General features: G+C 38.1%; 1 protein-coding gene across 3 annotated transcripts in view; it reads left to right on the forward strand.

The window, feature by feature from the left end:
* The window catches only part of MTM1 (myotubularin 1), a 112,363-nt gene that overhangs the window by 11,680 nt on the left and 74,805 nt on the right, over positions 1-25,878 (forward strand). Inside the window, exons 2-5 of one of the 3 annotated variants that reach the window (XM_025373201.1) lie at positions 16,284-16,385; positions 17,946-18,018; positions 21,750-21,822; positions 23,878-23,972. In XM_025373201.1, the coding sequence (XP_025228986.1) occupies positions 16,375-16,385; positions 17,946-18,018; positions 21,750-21,822; positions 23,878-23,972 (252 nt within the window). In that variant the 5' untranslated portion in view covers positions 16,284-16,374. The remainder of the gene's footprint in view (positions 1-16,283; positions 16,386-17,945; positions 18,019-21,749; positions 21,823-23,877; positions 23,973-25,878) is intronic. The other 2 variants (XM_025373202.1, XM_025373203.1) reach the window with 2 other exon arrangements.

A 25,878-nucleotide genomic window follows, 5' to 3' on the forward strand; every position in this document is an offset into this window, starting at 1 on the left:
AATTTTCTAGTAGCCACTTTGAACAAGTAAAGAAACAGGTGAAATCAATTTTAATATATTTAACACAGCATGTGCAAAATATTTCAACATGTCATCGACGTAATAATGACATGTTTCTCCTTTTTTGGTACTAAATTGTCAATCAGGTGTATATTTTAACATTTTAGCCCATCTCAGTTTAGATTAGCCACATTTCAAGTGTTCAGGAGCTACAGCTGTGGAGAGATACATTTGGTCTTGATTTGCTGAGGATTTCATCAGATTCACTGTCAATGCTTAAATAGCCGCCTCGGTCATAACTTAACCTTAACATTAGGTGTAATCTTTGCCAAGTCCTTAGCCCAGTGCTTTTACATCATGTCTCATATGAATCCTCACAGCAGCGCTTTGAGGTAAGATCCCCACTGAGTTTCAGAGGGGTTAGGTCTAAGCTGAAGCATTTAGGAAGCAGCAATATCAGGATTTGAACCCAGGTAAGTCTGACTTCTGGGTTTCCAGCCTCTGCTGCAACTTCCTGCAGCTCTCATGACTACAGGGTTTTTTCTCAGTTTCAGTTTTCAGTTTTGTAAGCCATATTAAAAAGGCACCATTGGTATATGTATGAAATGCAACCTTCTTTCTTGAGGGGAACTTCAAAGAACTCGAAGAATGCCTCTTTCTTCTCTGACTTTTCAGAGAGGGTGCAGAGTCCCTAAACAGAAGTTTCCTTATAGAGGGAATACCACGGATCAGGGGACTGCCTTTCCTGCTGCTCATTAGAATCACTTGGGGAGTTTTAAATACTTGCTTCCCTGGGCATTGCCCACAGATATTCGAACTTAATTGATCTGGGCTGAGACTCTGACATCTGTATTTTAAAAAGTGGTCCCAGTGTGCAGCAGTACTAGGAGCACTTCTCCAACTTCGTTGCCTTATGAATCACCTGGACTTCGAGTTGAAACACAGATTCTGACTCAGTGGTTCCAGGATGGGCCCGGAGAGCTTTTTCTTCTCATTTCCATCAAGCTCCCAGGTGATGCCAACAGTGTTGCTCTGTGGCTCCCACTCAGAGCACCAAGCCGTATCATAATCACCTGAGGGGTTTTTACAAAACTACAGATTCCTGGCGTCATGCCTGGAGTTTCTGATTCAGTAGTTCTGGGGTGGGGCCCAAGATCTTTACTTGAGAAGGCTCGTGCTTTCAATGTTTCACCATAAAGTATTATGTTTACTTTAGGTTTTGTGTGGGTGTACTTCTAGTGTGCATTTTTTTCGGTCATAAGTGGATGTTGAATTTTATCAAACCCCTTTTCTTCCTTTATGGAGATAGGTTTTTGGTTTTTTTGTAGAGAGAGCTTCTTACTTTGTTACCCATGCTGGTCTCAAACTCCTGGCCTCAAGCAATTCTCCCGCCTCAGCCTCCCAAAGTGCTTAGGATTACAGGCGTGAGGGAGAACATGTGTTTTCTGTCCTTGAACTTGTTAATGTGGTGGGCTATTTTAAGGGATTTTCTGATATAACTTTGTAGCATTAACTAAGTTTGTATTGCTGGGATAAACTCAACGGGGTCATGTTCTTTCTTACTGCTGGGTTTGATTGCTAATATTTTCTTTAGGATTTTTAAATCTTAAATACATAAGATTTGGTATTAGTTTTCCTGTGGTGTCTTGGTCTGGTTTAGTATCGTGATTATGCTAGCCTTGTAAAGTGAGTTGAGGTATTCCCTTTTTCTGTTCTCTGGAAGTTTGTATAAGATTGGAGTTACTGGTTCCTTGAATGTTGCTAGAACTTGCACATACAGTTGCCTGGGCCTGGAAGATTTTAAACTACCACCTAATGTCTGCCAAATCTATAGCTGTGTCTGTTCATTCCTGCATCCTACTATTGTTTGTTTGTGCCCTCCTTTTTTATTAGTCTAACCAGAGGTTTGTCAGTTTTAGTTATGGCACCAACTTGATAATATAATTATGTTCATTTGTTTCCATTTTAGGGCTTTTCCCCTGCTTTTTTGATTAATTTTTAATGAGTAAAAACTTTGTATGATTTTAAAGTCCAATTTATATCAAGGTATATTCAGAAGGCTTTCACCCCTATCTCTGACCGGGTATTCTGTTTCCTTTCCCCCCGTAGATGATCGGTTTTATTAGTTTGTTCTTCTAAGTATCTTTTGCAAATTTGAGCAAGCACATACATGTATTTTCCCCTTTTCTTGCACAAAAACATATTTCATTATTCAGCCTCTCGCCCTTTTCACTTAAAGTATATACCAGGAATCATTCTTCATTTTCTCTTCCTTTCTTTAGATTTATTCTGCTGTTTGGATGTTTCAAAACATAGTATTTTCATGATTATTTAGTTGTAATATATTCTAATTTCTATTTTTATTTCATTCACCCGTGAGCTGTTTAGAAGTACATTTTTACTTACAAATGTATTTTCTAGGTATTTTCAAAACTGATTTACAACTTAACTGCATTTTGGTGAAAGAATGTGATGTGAACACTCGTAGTTCTTTGAAATTTGTCAAGGATGGGCTTATGTGGTATTTTTGTGGCTGGCTTCTTTCACTTAGCATACTGCTTTCTATATTCATTTTTGTGTTGTTGCATGTATCAGCAGTTCCTGACTTTCTGTTGCTGAGTAGTATTCCATAGTATGGTTATAACGTAATTTATTCATTCAGTAGTTGATCATTTGAGTTAATTCAGTTTTTGGCCATTTTGAAAAAAAGCTGCCATGAACATTCACATACAGGTCTTTATGTGGACTCATGTTTTTATTTGCTTTGTGTAAATACTTAGGTGTGGCATTGCTGGGCCATATGTTTAGTGTATGTTTAACTTTACAAGGAACTGTCAAACTGTTTTCCAAAGTGGACACGCCATGGTGCCACTTTACATTCCTACTGGCTTTAATTGTCTGCCTTTAAAATGTTAGCCATGGCCAGGCGCGGTGGCTCAAGCCTGTAATCCCAGCACTTTGGGAGGCCGAGACGGCGGATCACAAGGTCAGGAGATCGAGACCATCCTTGCTAACGCGGTGAAACCCTGTCTCTACTAAAAAAAATACAAAAAAACTAGCCGGGCGAGGTGGCGGGCGCCTGTAGTCCCAGCTGCTCGGGAGGCTGAGGCAGGAGAATGGCGTGAACCCGGGAGGCGGAGCTTGCAGTGAGCGAGATCCGGCCACTGCACTCCAGCCTGGGCGACAGAGCGAGACTCCGTCTCGTAAAAAAAAAAAAATAAAAAATAAAATAAAATAAAATAAAATGTTAGCCATTTGAGTGTATAATGGTATCTCATTGTATTTTTAACTTACAAATTCCTAGTGACTAGTAATAGTGAGCATGTCTTCATGTGCTTGTTTGGCCATTAAGTTTATCTTCTTTGGTGAAGTATTTGCTGAAATCTTTTGCCCATTTCTTATTAAATTGGATTGTCTGTCTGAAGTTGTGAGGGTTCTTTATATGTTCTGGATACAAGTACTTCATCAGATATGTGATTTGCAAGCATCTTCTCTCAAACTGTGGTTTGCCTTTCATTTTCTTAACTGTGCCTCTGTGCAAGAGCAAGGATTTTTAATTTTGATGAAGTCCTATTTATTTTTTCCCCTCTTATGGTTTGAGCTTTTGTGTTTTAAGAAATCTTAACCTACATTCACAAAAATTTTCCCCTGTGTTCCTTCCAGAACTTTTTTAGTCCTGCTCTTATGTTTAGATCTGTTTTGGCAGACAGATCTTTCCCACCCCTGGTGTTTATACCGGTGTAATCCCCTTCCCTTGAGTGTGAGCAGGGCCTGTGACTTGCTTCTAGAATATAGACTAGAATATGGAAAAAGTGTAGGGATTCTACCGATATAATTAAGGTCACAACCAGTAGATTTTGAGTTAATCAAAAGAGAAGTTATCCTGGGTAGGCCTGAATTAATCAGCCCAAAACCCTTAAAAGAAGGTCTGGGTCCTCCCTGAGGTGAGATTCTCCTTGCTGACTTGTTGATGTGAGCAGCCACATTGAGGAAGCCTACGTAGAAAGGAACTGTAGATGGTCTCTAGGACCTAAAGGCTGCTTGGCAAAAAGCCAGGGCCCTCAACCATGCAGCCTCAAGGAAATGAGTTCTGCCAACACTCTGAATGAACTTGGAAGCAGATTTTCCCCAGTTGAGCCTCTAGATGAGAACGCAGACTGGCCAATACCTTGATTGCAACTTTGTGAGACCCTGAGCAGAGGACCCAGCTAAGCTGTGCCTGGACACCTGACCCACAGAAACTGTGAGATGATAAATGTGTGCTGTTTATGGCTGCTAAGTTTGTTATTCAGCAACATAAAACTAGTATGTCTATGTTCCATTTCAAGTTAATTTTGTATATTTTGTTAAGTAAGAGTCAAGATTCATTTATTTTTCCATATGGACATCAAACTGTTCCAGCATCATTTGTGGGAAAAGGCCCACATATTTTGGTAATTTTGTTGAAAATCAATTGACCATTGCTAGGACCTCAAAAAGAAGGGCCTAATTGTAGTCTCTGTTCTGTTCCATTGATCTGTATGTCTATCCTTATACCAGTACTGCAGTGTCTTGATTACTGAGGCATTGTAATAAGTCTGGGGTCAGGTAGTAGAAGTACTGCAACTTTTTTTTTTTCTTTTCAAAATTGTTTTGAGTATTCTTGGTTGCTTGCCTTTTTGTACAAATTTTGGAATCATCTTGTCAAAGCCTGTTGGGATTTTGATAGGGATTTCATTGACTTTGTAGATCAATATTGACATCATGACAATAATGAGTCTTTGGTCCTTGAGCATGTGAGAGATATATATGATATATATGATATATTTATATGATATATGCTATCATATATTTATTTTATGTGTGTGTGTGTATATATATATATATATATTTTTTTTTTTTTTTTTTTTTTTTTGAGATGGAGTTTTGCTTTTGGTGCCCAGGTTGGAGTGCAGTGGTGCGATCTCAGCTCACTGCAACCTCCGCCTCCCAGGTTCAAGTGATTCTCCCACCTCAGCCTCCCGAGTATCTGGGATTACAGACACCTGCCACCATGCCCAGCTAATTTTGTATTTTTAGTAGAGACGGGATTTCTCCATGTTGGTCGGGCTGGTCTTGAACTCCCCACCTCCGGTGATCTGCCCGCCTCGGCCTCCCAAAGTGCTGGGATTACAGGCGTGAGCCACCGCGCCCAGCCCGAGCATGCAATATTTCTCCATGTATTTAGGTCTTTAATTTATCTCAGCCATGTTTTGTAGTTTTCAGTGTATGATTCTTGTACGTATTTTGTTCAGTGTTTCCCTAAATATTTCATTTTTTTGGTATTACAAATGACATTTTTAAAATAAAAAAGTTTTTTGAGACAGAGTCTTGTTCTGTCACCTAAGCTGGAGTGCAGTGGCATGACGGTGGCTCACTGTAGCCTCAACCTCCTGGGCTAAAGTGATCCTCCCTCCTCAGCCTCTGGAGTAGCTGAAAACTACAGGTGCATGCCCCCATGCCCAGCCAATTTTTTTTTTTTTTAATGTTTTGTAGAGATAGGGTCTTACTGTATTGCCTAGGCTGGTCTCAAATTCCTGGGCTCAAGTGGTTCTCCTGCCTCAGCCTCCCAAAGTACTGAGATTACAGGCATAAACCACAGCACTGGGCCAGTATTTTTATATTTCAGTGTTCATATGTTCATTGCTCACAGTACAAATATAATTAATTTTTATACTGGCTTTGTGTTTTATTTAGCCTTACTAAATTTACTTATTCTAATAGTTTTTTTGTAGTATTCTTAGGATTTTTTTTTTTTTTGCATACATGATTATGTTGTCTGTAAATACAGTTTTACTTCTTCTTTCCAATATGTTATATGTTTTGAACTTGCTAGAAGCTCTAAAAGATGTTAAATACAAGTGATAAGAGTGGCCATCCTTGCCTTGTTCCCACTCTTATTGGTGAAAGAAGAAATACTTTCTCACTTGTGATGTCAGCTGAAGGTTTTTCATAGGTGCCCTTGACAATTCCTGATTTCCTGAGGGTTTTTTTTTTTTAAATCATGGATAGATGTTGAATTACGTTAATAGAAGCCACGTCTCAGATACAGTCTTCGGGAAGATAGCACACCTCATGAATAGTCTTACTGACTATACATATCACCACATTTATACCCATTGTTAACCACCACTACCCAGCTTTTCCTCCTAGTGTCGATAACAGAATTTCCATCTGGAGCTTGGGAATTCTTTTTATTCTTCTGTGGAGCAGCATATACTGCTCCTTCAAAAGACATGGAAATTCTCTGCGAGATTCACATGTATCATTATTTTAGAACTGGAATTTCTTCATCTTCTCTTTCCTTACCATTCTTTTAACACTGGTTTTGGTTCTTCTTCATCTCCTTGCCTTTTTCATTTCTTTCGTTAGGTTATTTCTTCCCCATCTGTGAAACCTTCTCTGCCAATAGTGCCAAGTTATAAAAATATGTACGTTCAGTCTTTTCACCTTCTTCTGTAACAAGGATAGGTGGTTGTTTGTGTTTGTGGCTGGAGTAAGAAGTAACTGCTCCAAGTAGGAAGATAACTATTGTCCATACTCTCTAGATCATGGCAAGTCTTTCTCCTGATTCTCCTGGGATCCTAATTAAGCCGTCTTTGGGGATTCCCTGTGCATACTCCTTTTCTACTATGGCAAACTGCCTGTTGGGCAAGCTACTACTCCTACTGCTTATCTCTGCTAACCTTCAAGGTCAACCTGCTCTTGCGAATTAAGACTAATTAAGATGTATCAAGCCCAACATTTTCAACAATCAAAAGACCCTAGGCAGCGTTCCAAAAGCCCCATGTAGAGGAAGGTCAGGAAGTTCCAAATCCAAATTATTCAATGCATTTTGGAACTCTTCTTTGGAATTGACTTCAGAGACTATGGTACCTTTAAAAAAAAAATCCTCAAAGCCTCTAGGCCAAAATCATTTTGTATCACCTCTATTAATATATAGAATGGGCACCGGTGCTGTGTGGAGCATTGGTTTTGGTTTAAAAATTGAGATATGGTTAAAGTTCATGAGATGGCACCTTATGTAGCCTTAAATTCCAAAAGCAGTTTCAAAAGAATAATTCAAAGAATACTTTGAACAGTGGCCACATTGCTGGAATTTGTGTACACCATCAAAAGGGACTACTTTGAAGAATAACTCAGCTATATATGATCTGACAGGCTTTTAAACAAATGCCTCATTACATCATAGTTGCACCTCATGGGGTATTTTGTGCACTAGTAATAAAACTTTCTCCTTTTAAAAGATAATTTTAATAAAGACTAAGTGGATACAAAGAAATGTTTCAGTAGACAAACAAGGATTGTACTGTTTCAGTGACTCACAGACTTGGATTTCAGGGGAAAAAGTATATTTGTTGATCATCTTTAAAGTGAAGTCTAGGGTTCTTCTTTGTGACCATCAGATTTTATCACATCGGTGAAATTCTGAAAAGATTTTTTATCCAACTGTGCAAGCAGGAGGCATAATGTCCTCATTTTAATATGATCATCTATGACAGAATGAGAAAGACAGATATCTATCTATCTGTTAGTGGATAAGAGGGCTGGTCAGATTGCCTGGATTTCAATTCCACCTTTGACAGTTATTAGCAGACAAATTGTTTAACCTTCCTGTTCCTTGTATTTGTCAGTTGTCATATGATGATAGTAATACCTAGTTGCCTTTTAAGGTTTTGGTGGGGATTAAATGACTTAATCTGTGATTAGAACAATGTCTGACAGGTAGTAGATGATCAGTAAATGAAAGCAATGACCATTAGCATAAGCAGATACTCTGTTTTGCTTTAATTGTATCACCTCTGTTATTGTCTTTATTACTATTTAACCTTTTAAATACATATTCATTATCTTTATTGTTATCTAAACATTTGTTCATCATCTCCCCAACTCAGTTTTTAGCTCCTTGAAGACCTATCTCAGTTTTTTTTTGGTTGCGGGGAGGGGGATATCTCCATTATAGTCCAGCGATATTGCCCACTATATAGTTACTGATTGTGAACTCTTTGGAAACAAGATTAAATAGTTCTATATGCTGAGTAAGGAGTATCTCAGAATGATTGGCTTGTTGTCATTTCATTATTTCTTCTAAAAAACCATATTACTATTTGAGTACTGGTTAATTTAATAGGTGTTCACTGAATGCTTATAGATAGATTGACAAATGAAATTGTTCTGAATGTAACCATATGTCGACATGACCATTTTGTAGACTGTTAATTTCTGTAGCCAACCTCCTGCCTATTATCGGTTGAATTGTGTCCCCTAAAAAGATATACTGAAGCATTAGCCCCTGTTACCTCAGACTGTGGCCTTGTTTGGAAATAGTGTTATTGCAGATGTAGTTAGTTAAGATGAGGTCATGCAGCACTGGAGTAGGGTGGGCCCCTCATCCAACACGACTAGTGTCCTTAGAAGAAAGCACCATGTGAAAACACAGACACACAGGGAGAAAGCCATGTGCCAACAGGCAGAGATTGGAGTGGTGAAGCTGCAAGTCAAGGAATGCCAAGGATTGCAGCCACCACCAGAAGCTAGGGAGAGGCAAGGAAGCATCCTCCACTAGAGGCTCCAGGTGGCGCTTGGCCTAGCCAACACCTTGATCTTGGACTTCAGGACTCCAGAACTGTGAGAGAATTTATTTCTGTTCTTTTAGGCCATCCAGTTTGTGGGACTTCTTTACAGTAGCCCCGGGACACCAATACACGGCCCATCTGCTTGAATTAGAGTGTTGACAAGCTTGGGATTTCATTTCAAATGGTGGATTTGCCTATGTTTTCATCCATTATCCACCTTCTCCAGATACTTTGATTTAAATATACATATTTATATATTTAAATATATAATTTATAATTTATATATTTAAATATATATTTCCTGTACCTGATCTGGCAGCAAATATATATATATATGAAAATCTGGCACAAAAATACAGTTTTTACATGCATGCTGGGAATGGGAGACATTTCCAAGGATGCTTATAACAGCACTGTTTATAATAGTGAAACCTGGAAACAGCTCAAATGGTCACTGGGAGGAGAATGGAAAAACCAAGTGCAAAGCAGTGGACTGCTATGCAGCTGTGAAAATGAGTGGAACACAACTATATGCGTCAACATTTATGACTCTCTCAATAACACTATCTGAGAAAAGCAAGTGGCAGAAGAATGTATAATGATTCAATTTCCATAAAACTTCAGAAACATGGAAAATCGCATTATTCAGGGATGTATACATATGTGGAAAATTTTAAAGATATGCAAGGGAATTATAAACATAAAAATCAGCCCTAGGGAGGTATGTTGGAGTACCTTTAATGGCTGATGACTCACTTCTCCAAAGTCATGAAAGTTTATGAAGGTGATGCTATATTTGTTTCTTCACTGAATACTGAGTACCCAAACTGTGCTTTGTGCTGGTGCAAGAATGGAAAACATGGCCCCTGACCTTAGGAAGTTCTAGAAATCTAAGAGACGGGGCACAAAATGTCAAGGCATAAGTACAGGGTGAGAAATTAAATACAGTCGTCCCTTAGTATTTGTGGGAAACTGGTTCCAGGATCCCTGAGGATACCAAAATCCTTGGATGCCCAAGTCCTTGATATAAAATGGCATAGTATTTGCATATAACCTTGCATATCCTCCTGTGTACTTTCAGTCCTCTATGGATTACTTATAATAACTAATACAATGGAAATGCTATGTAAATACAAATAAAAATTAGCATTTGAATTATTTTTCTATTTGTATTTTTTTCTATTTGTATTATTTGTATTTGTGTTTTTTGTTGTTGTTGTACTGTTATTTTTGTGTTCCTTCCCAAATATTTTTGATCCGCAATTGGTTGAATCACTAGATGTGGAACTCCTGGATGTGGAGGACTGACTATATTAGGAATATGTATGGTGTACAGAGAAGTAGAGAGAGAGTGCGAGGGGGTGTGTGTGGGGGGCAGGGGAGAGGTCAGGAAAAGCTTTCCATGTTTTGAAGCAGGTAAATGCCAACAAAGCAGATGCCAACAAAGCCCCTGCTTCTGCCTTCAAGTGAGAGCACCTAGAGGAACTGTTTCAAATGGCAGGTTATCTCCAGCCTTTTCTCCTCTCTTCAGTTTTTTAGATACTATGCACATCCGCTCTAGAGTTCCTTTTTTTTCCCTCCTCCTCCACTGCTGATTCTGGTTGGAAGAATCTTCATTAGTAATGCCTAATGACTCGGCTTTTCTTTGGGGTCCTTTAGCCCAGACCCGAGAAGGTTCTTGGAAAGTAAGGAGATGTTTTGATCTGGCACCTTTGTTACTATCATAGTTATAACTATTTTTTTTTACATGTTTCTATTCTTCAATAATTACTGTTTTAACTTTTGCTAAAGAAGTAACTGTTTACTTATAAATTTAAAATCTACTTTTGTGAATAGTTCTCACAGGGGAAAATAGTTCAATAAAATACAGTTTTTTTCATTGAGCAGATCAGCTGGGTTCATGAGTTTTGGAATTGGCAGATGCACGGGAACTTGATCTTGTTCCTATTTTAAAACTTTGTTTACTGGCAGGTATTTGACTGTTGAAAAATCCATTGGTGAGTTTAGTGATCTGTTTAAATGTGTGCAGTATTGCTAGGTAGCCTTTGTACATTAAAAACAAATAACCTGATAGTAACTGACTTTTCTCACAGTTTACTTACTATATCACTTTCAATTTAAGAAGAATTTCTAAAGTTACCCTGTTCCATGGCCACAGCTCATGCCACTAAAGCCAATCAGCTGTCTTGAAGATGTGCCATTTGTCGTGAGGGGACCAAGAAATAGGGTGAAGAGATCAGCCCACATCCATCACTAGCCACTGGAAAAAATGATTCAAAATGCATTCTCCACTGGGTCTGAATTATATTATTTTTAGTCAAAGGTCTTTGCAGCATTTAAAGAAATAGGGGTAGATATATCATTATGTTTAAAATAAATTGTAAATATCAAAATTATACAAAGAGTGAGATTTTAAATGAAATACTATATAGCATCTTATAATTTTCAAAGAGGAATCATCAAACTAAATACCCTGTAGCCCAAAGATTTGAAGTGATCAAGACAAATTGAGAAGCTCTAATGCATCTGTTACATGTGTCTATGTGGACAGTAGGCCACTTACTAGGGGGATCCTTTTTTGGAGTAAACATAGTTAGATTTCTAGCCTATTTTTAAATACCTGAGCCTGAATGGAAAGTATTGAGATGAGATCTGTATGTTAAGGATTTCACAGAAAGTTTCCCTGGGCTAGGAGTCAAGTGTTTTCTTTTTTTAATGGAAGGAGGCATATTTGAAGGTAAACTGCCGTAAGACTGATTGGAGTCTTGGCAAGATTAGATTGATCATCTTAGAAAACCTGTGTGCAGAATGGTTAGGCAATCAAGGATATGGTATATTTCGTGGACAACCAGCCTAGCATATTAGCGCCAGTTTGGGTACTGACTTAAGAGTTCATTGGGCTGGGTGTGGTGGCTCATGCCCGTAATCCTAGCACTTCGGGAGGAGGCCGATGTGGGCGGATCACTTGAGGTCAGGAGTTCGAGACCAGCCTGGTCAACTTGGTGAAGTCCCGTCGCTACTAAAAATACAAAAATTAGCTGGGCATGGTGGCGCACACCTGTAATCCCAGCTTCTCGGGAGACTGAGGCAGGAGAATCACTCAAACCCAGGAGGCAGAGGTTACAGTGAGCTGAGGTGGTACCACTGCACTCCAGCCTAATTATATAACTATATATAATCATATATAATATATATTATATATAATATATTATATATAATATATATAATTATATATATTATATATAATTATATAATTATATATATTATATATATTATATGTATTATATATAAATTTATATATAATTATATATATTATTATAGTTATATATAATATATTATATTATTATATTATATATAGTTATATATAATTAATATATAAATTATATATTATAATATAAATAATATATAATATATATTATATATAAATATATTATAATATTTATAATATAAATATATATTATATAATTATATATAATTACTATATGTAATTATATATTATATAACTATATATAATTATATAATTAGTTATATAATTATATAACTAATTATAAAAATAGTTATAACTATGATAGTAACAAAGGTGCCAGATCAAAACATCTCCTTACTTTCCCAGAACCTTCTCGGGTCTGGGCTAAAGGACCCCAAAGAAAAGCCGAGTCATTAGTGAGACTCTGTCTCAAAAAAAAAAAAAAAAGCATAAAGCATCTCTGGTAGGAGGAAGGGAACTGGTATTTGAGCATCTTTGTTGTGTCATCTACTGTGCTATAATTTTACCTGTTCCTCATGACAGCACTGTGAGGGCTGGTATTATGCCCATTTTATAGACTGGGAACTGCAGTAATTAAGTGACAGAATTGGGATCTGAAACACAAATTGGTTTGAATACAGAATCCCTTCCTTTTTTTCAGATGTATCACACTGTTTTGTAGGTGCGCATAGTGGCATTTTGACAAACTCTCAATGGTGGGGTTAATAGCTTGTTTTTTAGTTTAAGAGAATATGATTATTATGTACTTTGGCTAAAGACAGTTCACATGGGAATGATTTTAGTAGTTTAATGCAGGGCGTGACAGCCTGTTTTTGTAAATAAAAATTTATTGGAATATAGCCCATCGTTTATTTCCATATTGCTGCTTCAGTGCTACAACACAGTACTGAGTAGTTGCAACAGAAATGTCTGGATATCTGGCCCTTTACACGAAAAGTTTGTCAATCCCTTGTTCAAAGGAAAATGCATAAAAATGAACCAAACTTCTGCTTTTGCAGATCATAGTTTATTTTCATGTGAGTTGAGTACCTCTTCCCCCCAAGTAAGCAAATATGTGTGTTAAATTGATGGTTTACCTGGTCTCAAAATGGCCGGAATATAAACATTTATCTTTGTTCATAGTGATTAGGTTGAGGACGTCTCAAGGTATGTTTCATTTTTTTGCCTCCTAGGTGGCCTACAATCCGAGCTACTTTAATGCAAAAAATCAGAATAAGTTTATAGTAAATCCTGTGTTTACTAGCACTCCAGGTACATAACTCTGTGAATGGTTCTCATTGGGGGTGACACTCCCCCTAGAGGCCAAATTGGAAATGGGGGGATGTTTTGGTTATGGTGTAATTCGTTAAAAAATACATTATTTTATTATAAATCACTGTCCTTTTATTTCTCCTTTATATTGGAGTTAGTACAGTATATTGATTTTTTATCATGTTTACATTGATGATATCCATGGTTTTCATTTCAGCCTAGCAAAGGGGACTTTACAGAAATTTGTTTTATAAAAAGGGAGTTTCGAGTCTGATAGTATTGAGCACCACTACCAAAGAGATTTGGCATCTTTTTCAAAACAGACTTCTAAGTAAGGACAACTACCTTAGAAAGACCTGGAATTCTGAACGGAGAGGCTGCTTGTTCTCTGACAAATTTTAGAAGTCAAGTTTTAAGTCTCAGTATGTTTCCGTAAGCAGCATCTTTCCAGAGAAAGAGCATGATTGAACTTAAAGTAAATGCCAACACAGAGTCATAAAGCACATTAAGGCTCATCAAAAGACAAAGGCTGCATACCTTTGTCACTGTTTTGTTTGTATACAGAAAAGTTCAGAAAAACCACTCAGGGCCATTGATCTCAAATCAGGTGACGGTGGGAAATAGAGCTCCCTGTGGTGTTTACATTTTGCTTGCAAAGGCTCTATGAGGCAGAGGTCAAAATTATTTTCTAGTTCTGCTGCTTTTAGATTTTTAACATAAGGGTTAAAATGGCATGCATTTTTAAATGTTTTTATGTGTGCTTCAGATTTGTGTATTGTTGTTTTTCATATTCAACAGAAAAGGGAAAACAGTTCCTTAGTCTGGAAAAAGGATGCAGTGAAAGAGGTTTTGTATCCGCTTCCACACATTCAACTGACCAATCCCAGCCCCCTGTACTGGGACGACTGTACTTTAATTTGAAATGTCCGCTTCATGGAAAAGTCTATAAGGGAAGATAGCATTGCTCAAATTATTTTCAGTGCAAATTGTTTCAAAGGGGTATAAGTTAACCCTGCAGTTAACTGTATAAGGGTATATACACTTAAATCTGCTGCCCAGAACCACCCTGCCTGGACCATCCTGATTAGTCAAGGCCTTGTCATGCCATTTCAAACATGAGTTTGTGTGAACCTCTGGCTTAAGCAAAATATCACGCTGCTAACAACTGTTATGTTCCTTGGCCAATCCTTAATTGCCCAGTTCATTCACTCATTTAACAAATACCTGTGAAGTATCTTTTGGGTGCCAGGCACTGTTACAGGTGCTGTAAATAAATAAAACAGATAAAATTCTTGGAACTTAGAGGCCCCAAAGGTTGGTTGGCTGGGTGAGTTGCGTTCTCTTAACTATGTTTCTTAGTCTCAAGCTCTTCTACTGAGATTGGGACCAGTCACGTGCAACCTGGTTTCCTTCCAGAGACCACTTACAAGCACTTTTCTGTAGGTGGAAGGGACTCTGCAGTGCAAGGAGACCTAGGCTAGAGTTGGCCCTGCTAGTGCTAGTAAGTCACTCCAGGACCTTGTCACACACCCTCTAGGCCCCCCTCATCTCCTCTGTAACAGGAGAGGGTTGGGCTTAAATAATCTCAAAGGTTATTTTGGGGGATAAAAAATGATAGAAGTCTACTTCTGGTTAGAGTGCCGTAGTTAACATATATGTATGGAATCAACTTTTAATTTTTGCTGTAAAGCCAAGGTAGCCAAAAATCAACACTTTTTTTGTTTGTTTTTTTAAATAAAAAGGATAAAAACTTGATTCTTAGGGCTTTGGGATGAAATACTCTGTAACCAAAAGGGTAGCTGATTTTTGTAGACTTCACTATAGCTTCTAATTATCATCCAACTGCCTTTACGCTAACATAGTTATTTTATACATGAATATATGGATGAACTTTCTTTGCTTGGTAAGTTAGAGACAGCCCAGGGCTTGTGCACACCTGTCTAGTACATTTGCCAAAGTGCTACACTGCTTCCCATTTTCCTGTTAGAGCCATTATTGTCATGTACTTTTTTTTTTTAAGCAAAAAGCACTTTATAACTGAGTGGCTGCTAGCCGTGCACTATCCCTATAGTAGTTAACTTTTCTCCTAGTATTTCCAAGGTCAGGACTAATTTATAGAATTGGCTAAGACATTGGCATTCAATAGTTATCCTTTTGTGCTCATAAAAATTAAAAATTTTAAAAATGCTAGTAGTTTGTTAACAGATATACTGTGTGGTTCCAAGCCCTTCATGAATGTGTTAATTCATTTGTTTCACCCAATAATGTTGATGTAAAATGGGGGTAATAGCAACCAAAGCCCAGAGAAGTTAAATAACCCACTCAAGGTCAAATGGTGAGTTGCAGAGTTGGAATTTGAATGCAGTCAGCTGCAACATTTGTACACACCAGCATGATGCTGTTCCAGCTTCAGTAAACTTCAGGGATCAATCAAAACTATTTAACAAAGAGAGGCTCACTGATGAGATTTTAAAGTAAGCCTCATTGTGGAACTGGCACATGTTATCTGGACCCTTGGATTTCTCGGATGTGAACTTGATCCAACTATCAACAGTAGTAGTAGTGTCTGGTGTTACTCTAAAAATTAGAGCTTTAGCTATAAAGACTGCAGATTGTTCGGTTTCATTTATATGAAATGCCCAAAGTAGGCAAAGTATAGCAAATTCATGGTTGCTGGAGGATTGGAAGTGGTGGGTGACTGCTAATGGGTATGAGGTTTCTCTTTGGGATAATAAAAATGTTCTAAAACTGATTGTGGTGATGGGTGGCACAGCTTTGGATATACTAAAAACCTTTAAATTGTACATTTGAAAAGGGTGAACTGTATGGTATATGAGTTGTAGTGAAACAGTTAAATGAAGGGAAAATGAGGGCTTTCTTCCTTTATATCCATTTTAAATTGAAATTTTTTCATAAAAATCAGAAACAGCAGGAAGACTCATCGTTCTTTTATGGCCCATGAATAAACAGGGTGGTGACGATGATTGAGTTGACCGTACAACCAGGATTTTAGATTTTTTCTACTGACTTGATAGTAAGAATTTAACTTTTTGTTTTAAAATGTTGACTTATATTAGTGAAGCATTTTAAAGTATCTATACTAAGAGGTAATTTTATATCAGTTACTGAAGAAAGTCTGCCCCTAATATATCGTCTTGTTTAGTGAGTAGAAAAATTTCATAGCAGATACATCTGACTTGCTCCATAGTTCATCTCATCCATTCTGCTGTCTCTGAGAATAATGGGTTATTTTGCTTGGACATGAACTTAAGGTTAGAAGGGTTTTTCAAAGCACATTGTACTATTTTGTCTGAATTTAATTCATTTTCGTGTTATTCATTATATCTTTTTTAAAAGTTACTTTTAATTTTGCATTGTGCTACCTGTAGGTAGTTTCAGCTCTTTTGAGCATCTCTTTCTATAAAGATGCATTTTGCTGTAATTGTTAATTTTCAAGCCTCAGTGGTAGTTGCCTAGTTCCAGTGTTCTGGGATTTGGTGAACTAGTATACATGTTTGCCCCATCATGACATTTCACAGTATTGTATATTTACCATGTAATCATTCATTCGCCAGATAGTTGTGAGTTCCAGTGTGCACCAGGATACAGCCACGAACCAGACAGACACAAGCCTTGGCTTTGTAGTGTTGAACTCTCATGGGGGAATCCTGACAGTCCCAGCCTTGTAAGATGGCCTGTATCTGGTCATCTCTCCACCTCTTCATCCTGGTGGCTGTCTTTGTCTGTGACTTCGTCACCTCTCTTGACTATTTCTTAAGGACAGTGGCCAGTACTGTGAAGCTATTAAATCCCACTAGGTTTTGTGCCAAGTTGTGTTAACCCATTTATGCCTAGTGTTCCACTATTGGAATGCTAAGCTTATGGGAGTTATTTACATCCTACTCCTCAAGGTCATCACCAAGGTCTGATTTTTCACAAAAATAATTTGCAACCTCCAGCATAAATGGGTTAATGTTCTCCATTGCTGGATATTGTTAGTGTGTCTGGTTGCTCTTAATACAGCTTGGCAAAAAGATCTTTATAAATATCCACAGTCACCTTGTTGAATTGGATGTGGTTTACCTCCCACTGACCTCATGTGTGTCTATCTGTGTCCTAAACTTTGATAAAGTAACCAAAGCATTGCTTAGTTTTCTGTTATTGCTGTAATCTTCATAAGTCTAAATAAATCCTTGCATTAAAATGGTATTTGTGTGTGTTCCGAATATAATGCTTTCATTTATGCCCGAATTGTGATGAATATGCATTATTTAAATGAAGTATATACTTTCCGTAGAAAATACTGATTAAATCACATCTTACTAATTTGATTTCAATCAAATCCATGCCACTCTAAACTGTCATCATTTGGAGAAAACAAAATTCTTAAAAGAGAAAATAGTGCGAGTTAAATTGTCCATTCTTTTTTCATTCTGCTTGGCTGCCTCTAAATTATCTTTAAAAATTAAGGAATATGGAAATTTGAGGCCTGTTGCACAATTAATAAACATTAAGTTTTTTTAGATGGCAATTAGAGCACTAGGAATAAAAATTCCTGGAATGTGTGTGGCATCTTCTGCTGAGCTCCCTTGTGCATTTAGCTTCTCTTGTTTGTTCTCCCAAGTCCCCTGCACCTTTATTGGAGCTCTCACCTACTGCCTGTGCTGTGGTTCGTTGTTTGTATGTCTCATTACCACTGGGGCCTAGTATGGAAGTGGAACCTGTAAAGTAGTACCGTTTGCTCTCAGTTGCCATATTTAAATCTCAGATGTCACGTATGTTTGAAATTGCATACAAATTCAGTTGATATTGAATGTTGTCTTTCTTGGTAGAGTTTCCAGGATGGCTTCTGCATCAACTTCTAAATATAATTCACACTCCTTGGAGAATGAGTCTATTAAGAGGGTAAGTTGAATTTTTCTATCTCTTTCCCTGCATTTTCATATTTGAATATTAGGTCATTTTGGGCTGGCCTATTGAATGAAGCCCTTTTTTTTTTTTTTTTTTTTTTTTTTTTTTTTTTTTTGAGACAGAGTCTCGCTCTGTAGCCCAGGTTGGAGTGCAGTGGTGCGATCTCGGCTCACTTCAACCTCTGCCTCCCAGATTCAAGTGATTCTCCTGCCTCGGCCTCCCGAGTAGCTGGGATTACAGGCGTGTGCTACCATGCCCAGCTAATTTTTGTATTTTTTAGTAGAGACGGGATTTCACCATGTTGGCCAGGCTGGTCTTGAACTCTTGACCTCAGGTGATCCACCTGCCTCGGCCTCCCAAAGTGCTGGGATTTACAGGCGTGAGCCACCGCCCCCGGCCCAGAAAAGCTTTTAGATTGGATGCCTTATGTGTGTTAAGTGAGTTTTACATTTGTAAATCCTTTCACATAACTTCATTTTTGAAAACCTCTGTCTCGTGAAATTACTGCTAGACCTTATGTTTAAGGTACTAGGCAATCCTCCAACCAGAAAGGTTGCTGAAGGACATACTGGAGGGCTAAGGCCTGCTGAGCAGGCTGCTATACCTTCCTAAACATTGGCATTGTTTTCTAGTTATGATAAAATTGTTGCATAACCAAAACAAATACAACTTTTACAGAAAATGGTTCAAGGTATCCAGGGGGAGATTGTGGAATTAGAGGGAGATTTTGGAATATGCATTAAAAGGAAGGGATTAATTTAAAATAAGCTTTATTCATGGCCCTTTAAGGCCCTAAGATTATCCACCAGAAAGGCTAATTTATACTCCCACCAGGTGGATAGGGATGCCTAAGCAATCAGAAGGGAGCAAAAGGTGGTCTTTTCATTTGTACTACTTGATTACTAATGAGGTTAACCTTTTTTTAAAAAATGTGTTTATGGTCGGGTAAGGTGGCTCATGCTTGTAATCCTGGCACTTTAGGAGGCTAAGGTGGGAGGATCACTTAGCTCAGGAGTTTGAGACTGGCCTGGGCAACATAGTGAAACCCTGTCTCTACCAGAAATACAAAAAATTAGCTGGGTGTGGTGGCGTGCGCTCATAGTTCCAGCTACTCAGGAGGCTGAGGTGGGAGATTGTTTGAGCCTGGGAGGCAGAGGTTGCAGTGAGCGGAGATCTTACCACTGCACTCCAGCCTGGGCGACAGGGAGATCCTGTCTCAAAATAAATAAATAAATAGAAGTGTGTTTGTTATTAGTTTGTATTTCTTTTGTGAAGTGATTGTTCATGTCCTCTATTTGGCTTTTGGGGGTTTTGAGTGGAATTCTTATTGATTATGTGTTCCATGTGTGTCTGTGTGTGTGTACATAAATTTTTTTCGAGACAGAGTCTAACTCTGTCCCTCAGGCTGGAGCGCAGTGGTGCAGTCCTGGCTCACTGCAACCTCTGCCTCCTGGGTTCAAGTGATTCTCGTGCCTCAGCCTCCCGAGTAGCTGGGATTACAGGTGTGCACCATCACACCCAGCTAATTTTTGTAGTTTTAGTAGAGTTGGGGTTTCACCTTGTTAGCCAGGCTAGTCTTGAACTCCTGGCCTCAAGCTGTCCACCCGCCTTAGCCTCTCAAAGTGCTGGGATTACAGGCGTGGACCACCACACCTGGCTTGTTCCTTCTATTTTGATAATCAGCTCTATACTCTGTTACAAGTCTTCTTCCTGGTTTATTGTTGGCTTTTTAATTGTATTTATGGTATCTTGTTTTGATTTTGAAATACTGAAGTTTAAAGTTTTTATGTAATCACATATATCAATCTTTATATTTTCTGTTTTGGGTGCCTACGAGGGCCATCCTCATCTCCAAGATTATATGTTTTTATTGTATTTAAGTATTTTTATGGTACAAGAATCAGATCTAAACACAGGAGTGATTTTAAGAATGTAACTATAAATCCTTGTGTAATGCTGCTCTGATATAATGTATATCCTGTGTTAATCCCATGTTATCCTGTTTTAATCAGACATTCGCTTCCCTTATTTTGTGGTTGACCCAGAACTGTGGTATTTAAAAGGTATACTGAGTATTGCATTTGCTCGTTATACCTGTTTTTAGTTAGTGAGAGGTAGTGTTAAAGGATGATAATTTCTTCCCTCTCTTACAATTTATATAAGGTGTATGGTTTTGCTTCTCATTGAGGAAGGCATTCCTGGCTGAGAACAGTTTGTCTTGCCCAACTGGTTAAAATGCTTAGCTTACAAGTACTAGAAAATTTTTTTAATTGGCTGGGAATTTTCATTCTGCCTCTGAATGAAAAAACATAAAAATTTTAGCATAACACTCCTCTTTGACAGCTTATATCTCACCTAAATATGCAATTCACATTTCTCTTGTTTCATAATAATTCTCTCCATTTGCATAGCCTCTGACAATTCACAGAAGTGTGCACAGTGGCTCACACCTGTAATTCCAGCACTGTGGAAGGCCAAGGCAGGCAGATCACTTGAGGCCAGGAGTTCAAGACCAGCCTGGCCAACATGGTGAAACCCCATCTCTACTCAAAATGCAAAAATTAGCTGGGCGTGGTGGCACACACCTGTAGTCCCAGCTACTCAGGAGACCGAGGCATGAGAATCATTTGAACCTGGGAGCTGGGAGGCAGACGTTGCAGTAAGCCAAGATTGCACCACTGTTACCTGGCAACAGAGCAAGACTGTCTCAAAAAATGAAAGTGTGCATATATATATATATATATTTTCACTTAATACCCACAAAACTGCTCTGACGGAAGCATGAGTAACTTATGAAATGATTGCAGTGTGATTTTGGACAACAAATAGAAAAAAAAAATGAAATATTGCTGAGAAAAAACCTTTTGCCCAAACGGATGTTACCGATGTGCCTCAAATGTCATCAGACTAGCACCTGCAACACGTCTTTGTATTAATCCACTAGGGCGGCTGAATAACCTGAAAGACAATGGGTATCAATGGCAAATTAGACTCTGAGAACTCACCTGCAGGTTATAATGGTTAATAATACTGTGCCCGCCCAGCAGAGCTGTGGAAGTGATTGAATGAGGCACATGCTTGGGAATACCTCTAAAGCCAGGAAGCCTAGAGAAATAGTAAAGTGATGTGAAGAATTTGTACAAATGGTTCCTAAGACTTTTGCCAGCTCAAAAGTTCTCTGACAGACCACTCTTTCCTCTTATCTAAGATAAAAATCTTAGTAAATGTGAGGAAGTAAAAAGTGAGGAAGGATCTTAGTGAAATAGGAAACTCAATAGGTAATCACAATGATTTTCGGGCCTTGTAATAGGATTCTGGCTAATGGCTGTACTGTTATTCAGTTAAGCCTCTATGGAATTGAAGTTTTCCTTCCTAGTCTTCCCAAAAGATGGCTGAATATGAAAAAAAGAAAGCTGTCACAGTGTATGTGTATCTATAGAATACACTTAATATTTACTTTTTATCACTTTCCTGAAAGCTGTTAACTTTAAAGTGCTTGGAAATGTAGTTTAAAAATTAATATTATTGAAAAGCATGCTAGCATTATTTAGTACTAGAAGTTGACACATCTAATTAATGTTGGTGCTAGATTGTATTTTTTGTTTGAAGTTTTGTGCCAGTTTTCCCAAATACTAAATCTCTAATGCTTTTTCTTTAAAAAGCGTATTTAAAAACAATGCGTAAATGTAACGTCATTACTTCTGATGCGTCTGTTTTGTTTCTAGCCGTCTCGAGATGGAGTCAATCGGGATCTCACTGAGGCTGTTCCTCGACTTCCAGGAGAAACACTAATCACTGGTAAGGACCTGCTGACATTAAGATTTGCATAACTTGAGGAGAAGTCTGGCAGGATCAGGTGGCTTCAATCCCACTTACTCTTTAGCGGTCAGACTTAGATAAATAGGCTAGCTTTGTTTGGAAGCGTTAACACAGAATTCTCTGCATCCGTTTCTTGATTAAAGAGTTCTTTCAAGAGCTTCATGCTCACAAGGGTAGTGATACTCTTGTGTCTGTACCAAAGACTGAGAATGATTTAGGGGAAAAAAATGTGGATTATCTCTTGAAAGTCTCTCATTGGAGCCATAAGCTCTCATGGTTTAAGATTTTAAGAGCAAAATGATTTCCAGTCAATGATGCATGCTTTAAAATGATAAACTTAAAGGCTTGAAAGCTTAAGCATTCTCCTCTTTGAAATATAGGAGAACATATTGCTTTAAAATATCTTTCATTTGTCAGAAAATGGAAGTTAGTATTTAGGTAATATTTTGATGTTATTTTTCATGGTAAACGTATACTAAAAGGAAGGGATCAACTTTGGAAGGGCTAGATCACTCTGGCTTAAGAATATAGAAACATCTGACAGCTTCTAAGCCAAGTGCTAATGTTGTGGGCAAATTTTATATTTGGATTAACACCCTCCTTTCAGACTTCAATGTATTTGAAGCGGATGTGATTACCATTCTTCCAGGGAACCTTTTGATTAATTAAGATCTGGGTTGTTTAGCTTAAATGGCTAAAACCTGGTGCTAATTAGATGGCGAGCCTAAGCGAGGTACCTTTGGGAATTAGCCATACTTTGGGAATTAGCCATACACCGTGAGAAATTCTCTTCTGAGTCCACAATCTTGCACACATTCTAGTCTTGAAATGGAGATCAGTGGGATGTGTTCATCCCAATTTCTGGATAAGAGCAAAGAAGATATTTTACTTTTGATCCTCTTCATATATGAAGTTTTGGTGGTAGGTATCAGTGCCTGAACCTTAACCTAGGTAGTAACTAATGGAACTAGCATGAAGTAGCCTTACTGAGTATTTTTTATTTAGCACTTGAGGAGAAAGGGATTTTAAAATCATTACGAGTCATTAACACATTCAAGGACATCCTTGAAAGATAAGAGAGACATATTTCTATTATAATTAATTTTTCTGGTTTAGCTTCTCCTTATGTTTATTCTACCAAAGATGTACTATTCGTTTGGCCACCTGTTTTATATCACTTCAGTGTTTGAAATGAACCTAGCCAAACTCTATTCTAGACTATTAAAAAGAGAAAGAGGTTTGGTGTGGTGGCTCACACCTGTAATCCTAGCACTTTGAGAGGCTAAAGTAGGAGGATCACTTGAGGCCAGGAATTGGAGACCAGCCTGGGCAACATAGCAAAACATCATCTTTACTAAAAATTAAAAAGAGCTGGGTGCAGTGGCACGTACCCATAGTCCCAGCTACTGGGGAGGCTGAGGTGGGAGAATTGCTTGAGCCTGAGAGGTTGAGGCTGCAGTGAGCCATGATTGCGCCACTGAACTCCAGCTTGGGCAATAGAGCAAGACCCTATCTCAAAAAAAAAAAAAAAAAAAGAATAAACTGGAAAGATTTCTACTACTGACATTTATTTGTTAAAAACATGATTATGTTTCTGTGGTTAGAGATTGGTAGCCTCATCTTTCAGTCTAGTGGTTAGTCCATGAGACTGTCCCAGGTGAGTTGCCTTCCTCTGGCTGAAGTAGCTCAAATAGTTACCTTTACAACCACCTTAGGGTAACAGCAGCAGTATTCTCATTCACTTCTGCTGTTGAGCTGCTGTCATCTTGCCCCAGGTAGTGACAGCATTGTGGGAAAGCTCAGGGAAGCACTGTTAGTGCCTGGAGGTGATGTGGCCCCACTAGCTCCCCCGCTACCCCAACTCAACTCAGCGCGGTAATGTAGAAACATTGCCAGTGCTTGCTTTCAGCTTTTTCAGTAATTTTTAAAATTGTAGTTATTCTTAGCTGAATAGTTTATATTAAATTAGTGCCATTTGTTGTGTATCTTGGTATCTATTTCCATTATTTTAGGGTACTTTTTTTATCTTAATAGACAAAGAAGTTATTTACATATGTCCTTTCAATGGCCCCATTAAGGGAAGAGTTTACATCACAAATTATCGTCTTTATTTAAGAAGTTTGGAAACGGTAAGTAGAATATAAGACCATAAAGATGACCCTAACTGTTAAAGATAATGCTAAATTGTTTCTCTTCTACTTTGCAAGATTGACTGTGGGTCAAATTAACATGGGGTATATTTGCTTCTCAACTCTTAATTTTTTGCTTCTACAAAACTCATTTAACACTAACACTTGTATTTGTATATGTAAGGAACAGGGTAAATAAAAAAAAATCTTGTCCCTCATAATGGTGGGGGAGGGGTTAGTAATTGTAACCATTTGCTAGTTTGGAGAAGTTAGGTATAGAACAGTGGTTCTTTGCTGGAAGCACATATGAAACCTACTTGTGGAGCTTAACAACACAGTATCCATAAAAGTTAAAAATAAAAAAATACAGCTGTCCTAGAGAGACTGTATCAGAATATCCAGGCCTGTGGTCCAGGCACAGTTATATTTTCTAAAGTATCACAGAGGAATGTGAATTTCTGGGTAAAGCCCACTGTTCTAGAACTTTTCCGAGTGTTCAATTTTAAAGCACCAGGTAGCAGTATAGAACTAGGATGACTATGGTATGGCTTACTGCCACTCTACCTTTTCAATCCCTGACCATGAAAGGTTTGTCACAGCATTTCAAGGAATGTTCCATCGCTAGGACAATAACATGGAAAAGAGATGCCCCAGAAAGGGAAGAGAGAGTGAGTAGCTGCTGTGGCTGTCACTGAAGGACTTCCAGTAGATGTGGTGGGTTGTCATTGCCCAGGTCAGCCTGAAGGGGAGGTATATTTTGATGAGATGTGAATGGGGAAGAGGTCCAGGGTTCACAGAGAGTAGCCCATCAGCAGCTTCTATGCAGGTGACCTTGAGGCTGTCGGGGAAATGTAGCTTTTGTTTTATTGCTTTTACCCCAGCATTTTTTAGGACAGTTCTAACCTAGATTAGTTCATATCTTTTAATCTTTTTTTCTTTTATGGTGTTCATTATTATGTCTGAATTCTGAAAAAATGCTGTTTATTATCCCTACTGCCTTAACTGTGGGAGCCACTTTTATAGCTGCCCCAACTTCTGGAATCTCCTCTAGCACAGTGCTTGTAGGGACAGGTACATGGATCAGGCCACAGGGCATTTTATTTATGTGACTCTATTCAAACTTCTAAGTAAGAGTAGAGATGAGTGAATGTTCTAGCTTTCCAGAATGGGAAAGAAGATTCTGAAAGTTAACAAGCTGGATGTTCACTCTTGGCAACAATTGGCAAAAATTCTACAAATAATAATTTTAAACAGATGATTTTTAAGTACTTAGAAAAGAAACCAACCATTGGGAGTGTTACTGACACATTGTCTTCATGGAACCAAGGCCATGTGACAGACCCTAGAAAAATACCTGGGCCGAATGGTGGCAGTACACTTAGGTGGAGTTATAGCCTATGGATTTCAGGCTTAATGCTAGGAAGGGTGGTCGCTAACATCTTGCTGTGTGGGGCCCTTCCTTTCCAGCATTTGTGATATACTGCAGAGGAGCACATAGAACACATGCATTTCCAATATAAGAAAAACCCCATACTAGCCAATGTGTGCTAGGTGACGGGATCAGGATTTGAAATGATCTTAACTGGGTAGGATATTGGAGCAAAACTAATAATATAAAATTGAATATAGATAATAATTACTCGGTTGTTATCAGTTGTTAGCAGTAAAGGATAGGAGGTCTGTCTTAACAGATCCAAGCTTATTTGAACCAGTAATTGGATATGACTGATTAAAAAGTTAATATTCGCTAGCAACGGCAGCAAAAGCCAAAATTGACAAATGGGATCTAATTAAACTAAAGAGCTTCTGCACAGCAAAAGAAACTACCATCAGAGTGAACAGGCAACCTACAGAATGGGAGAAAATTTTTGCAATCTACTCATCTGACAAAGGGCTAATATCCAGA

This window comes from Theropithecus gelada, chromosome X (assembly GCF_003255815.1).
Source record: "Theropithecus gelada isolate Dixy chromosome X, Tgel_1.0, whole genome shotgun sequence".
Taxonomy (NCBI): Eukaryota; Metazoa; Chordata; class Mammalia; order Primates; family Cercopithecidae; genus Theropithecus; species Theropithecus gelada.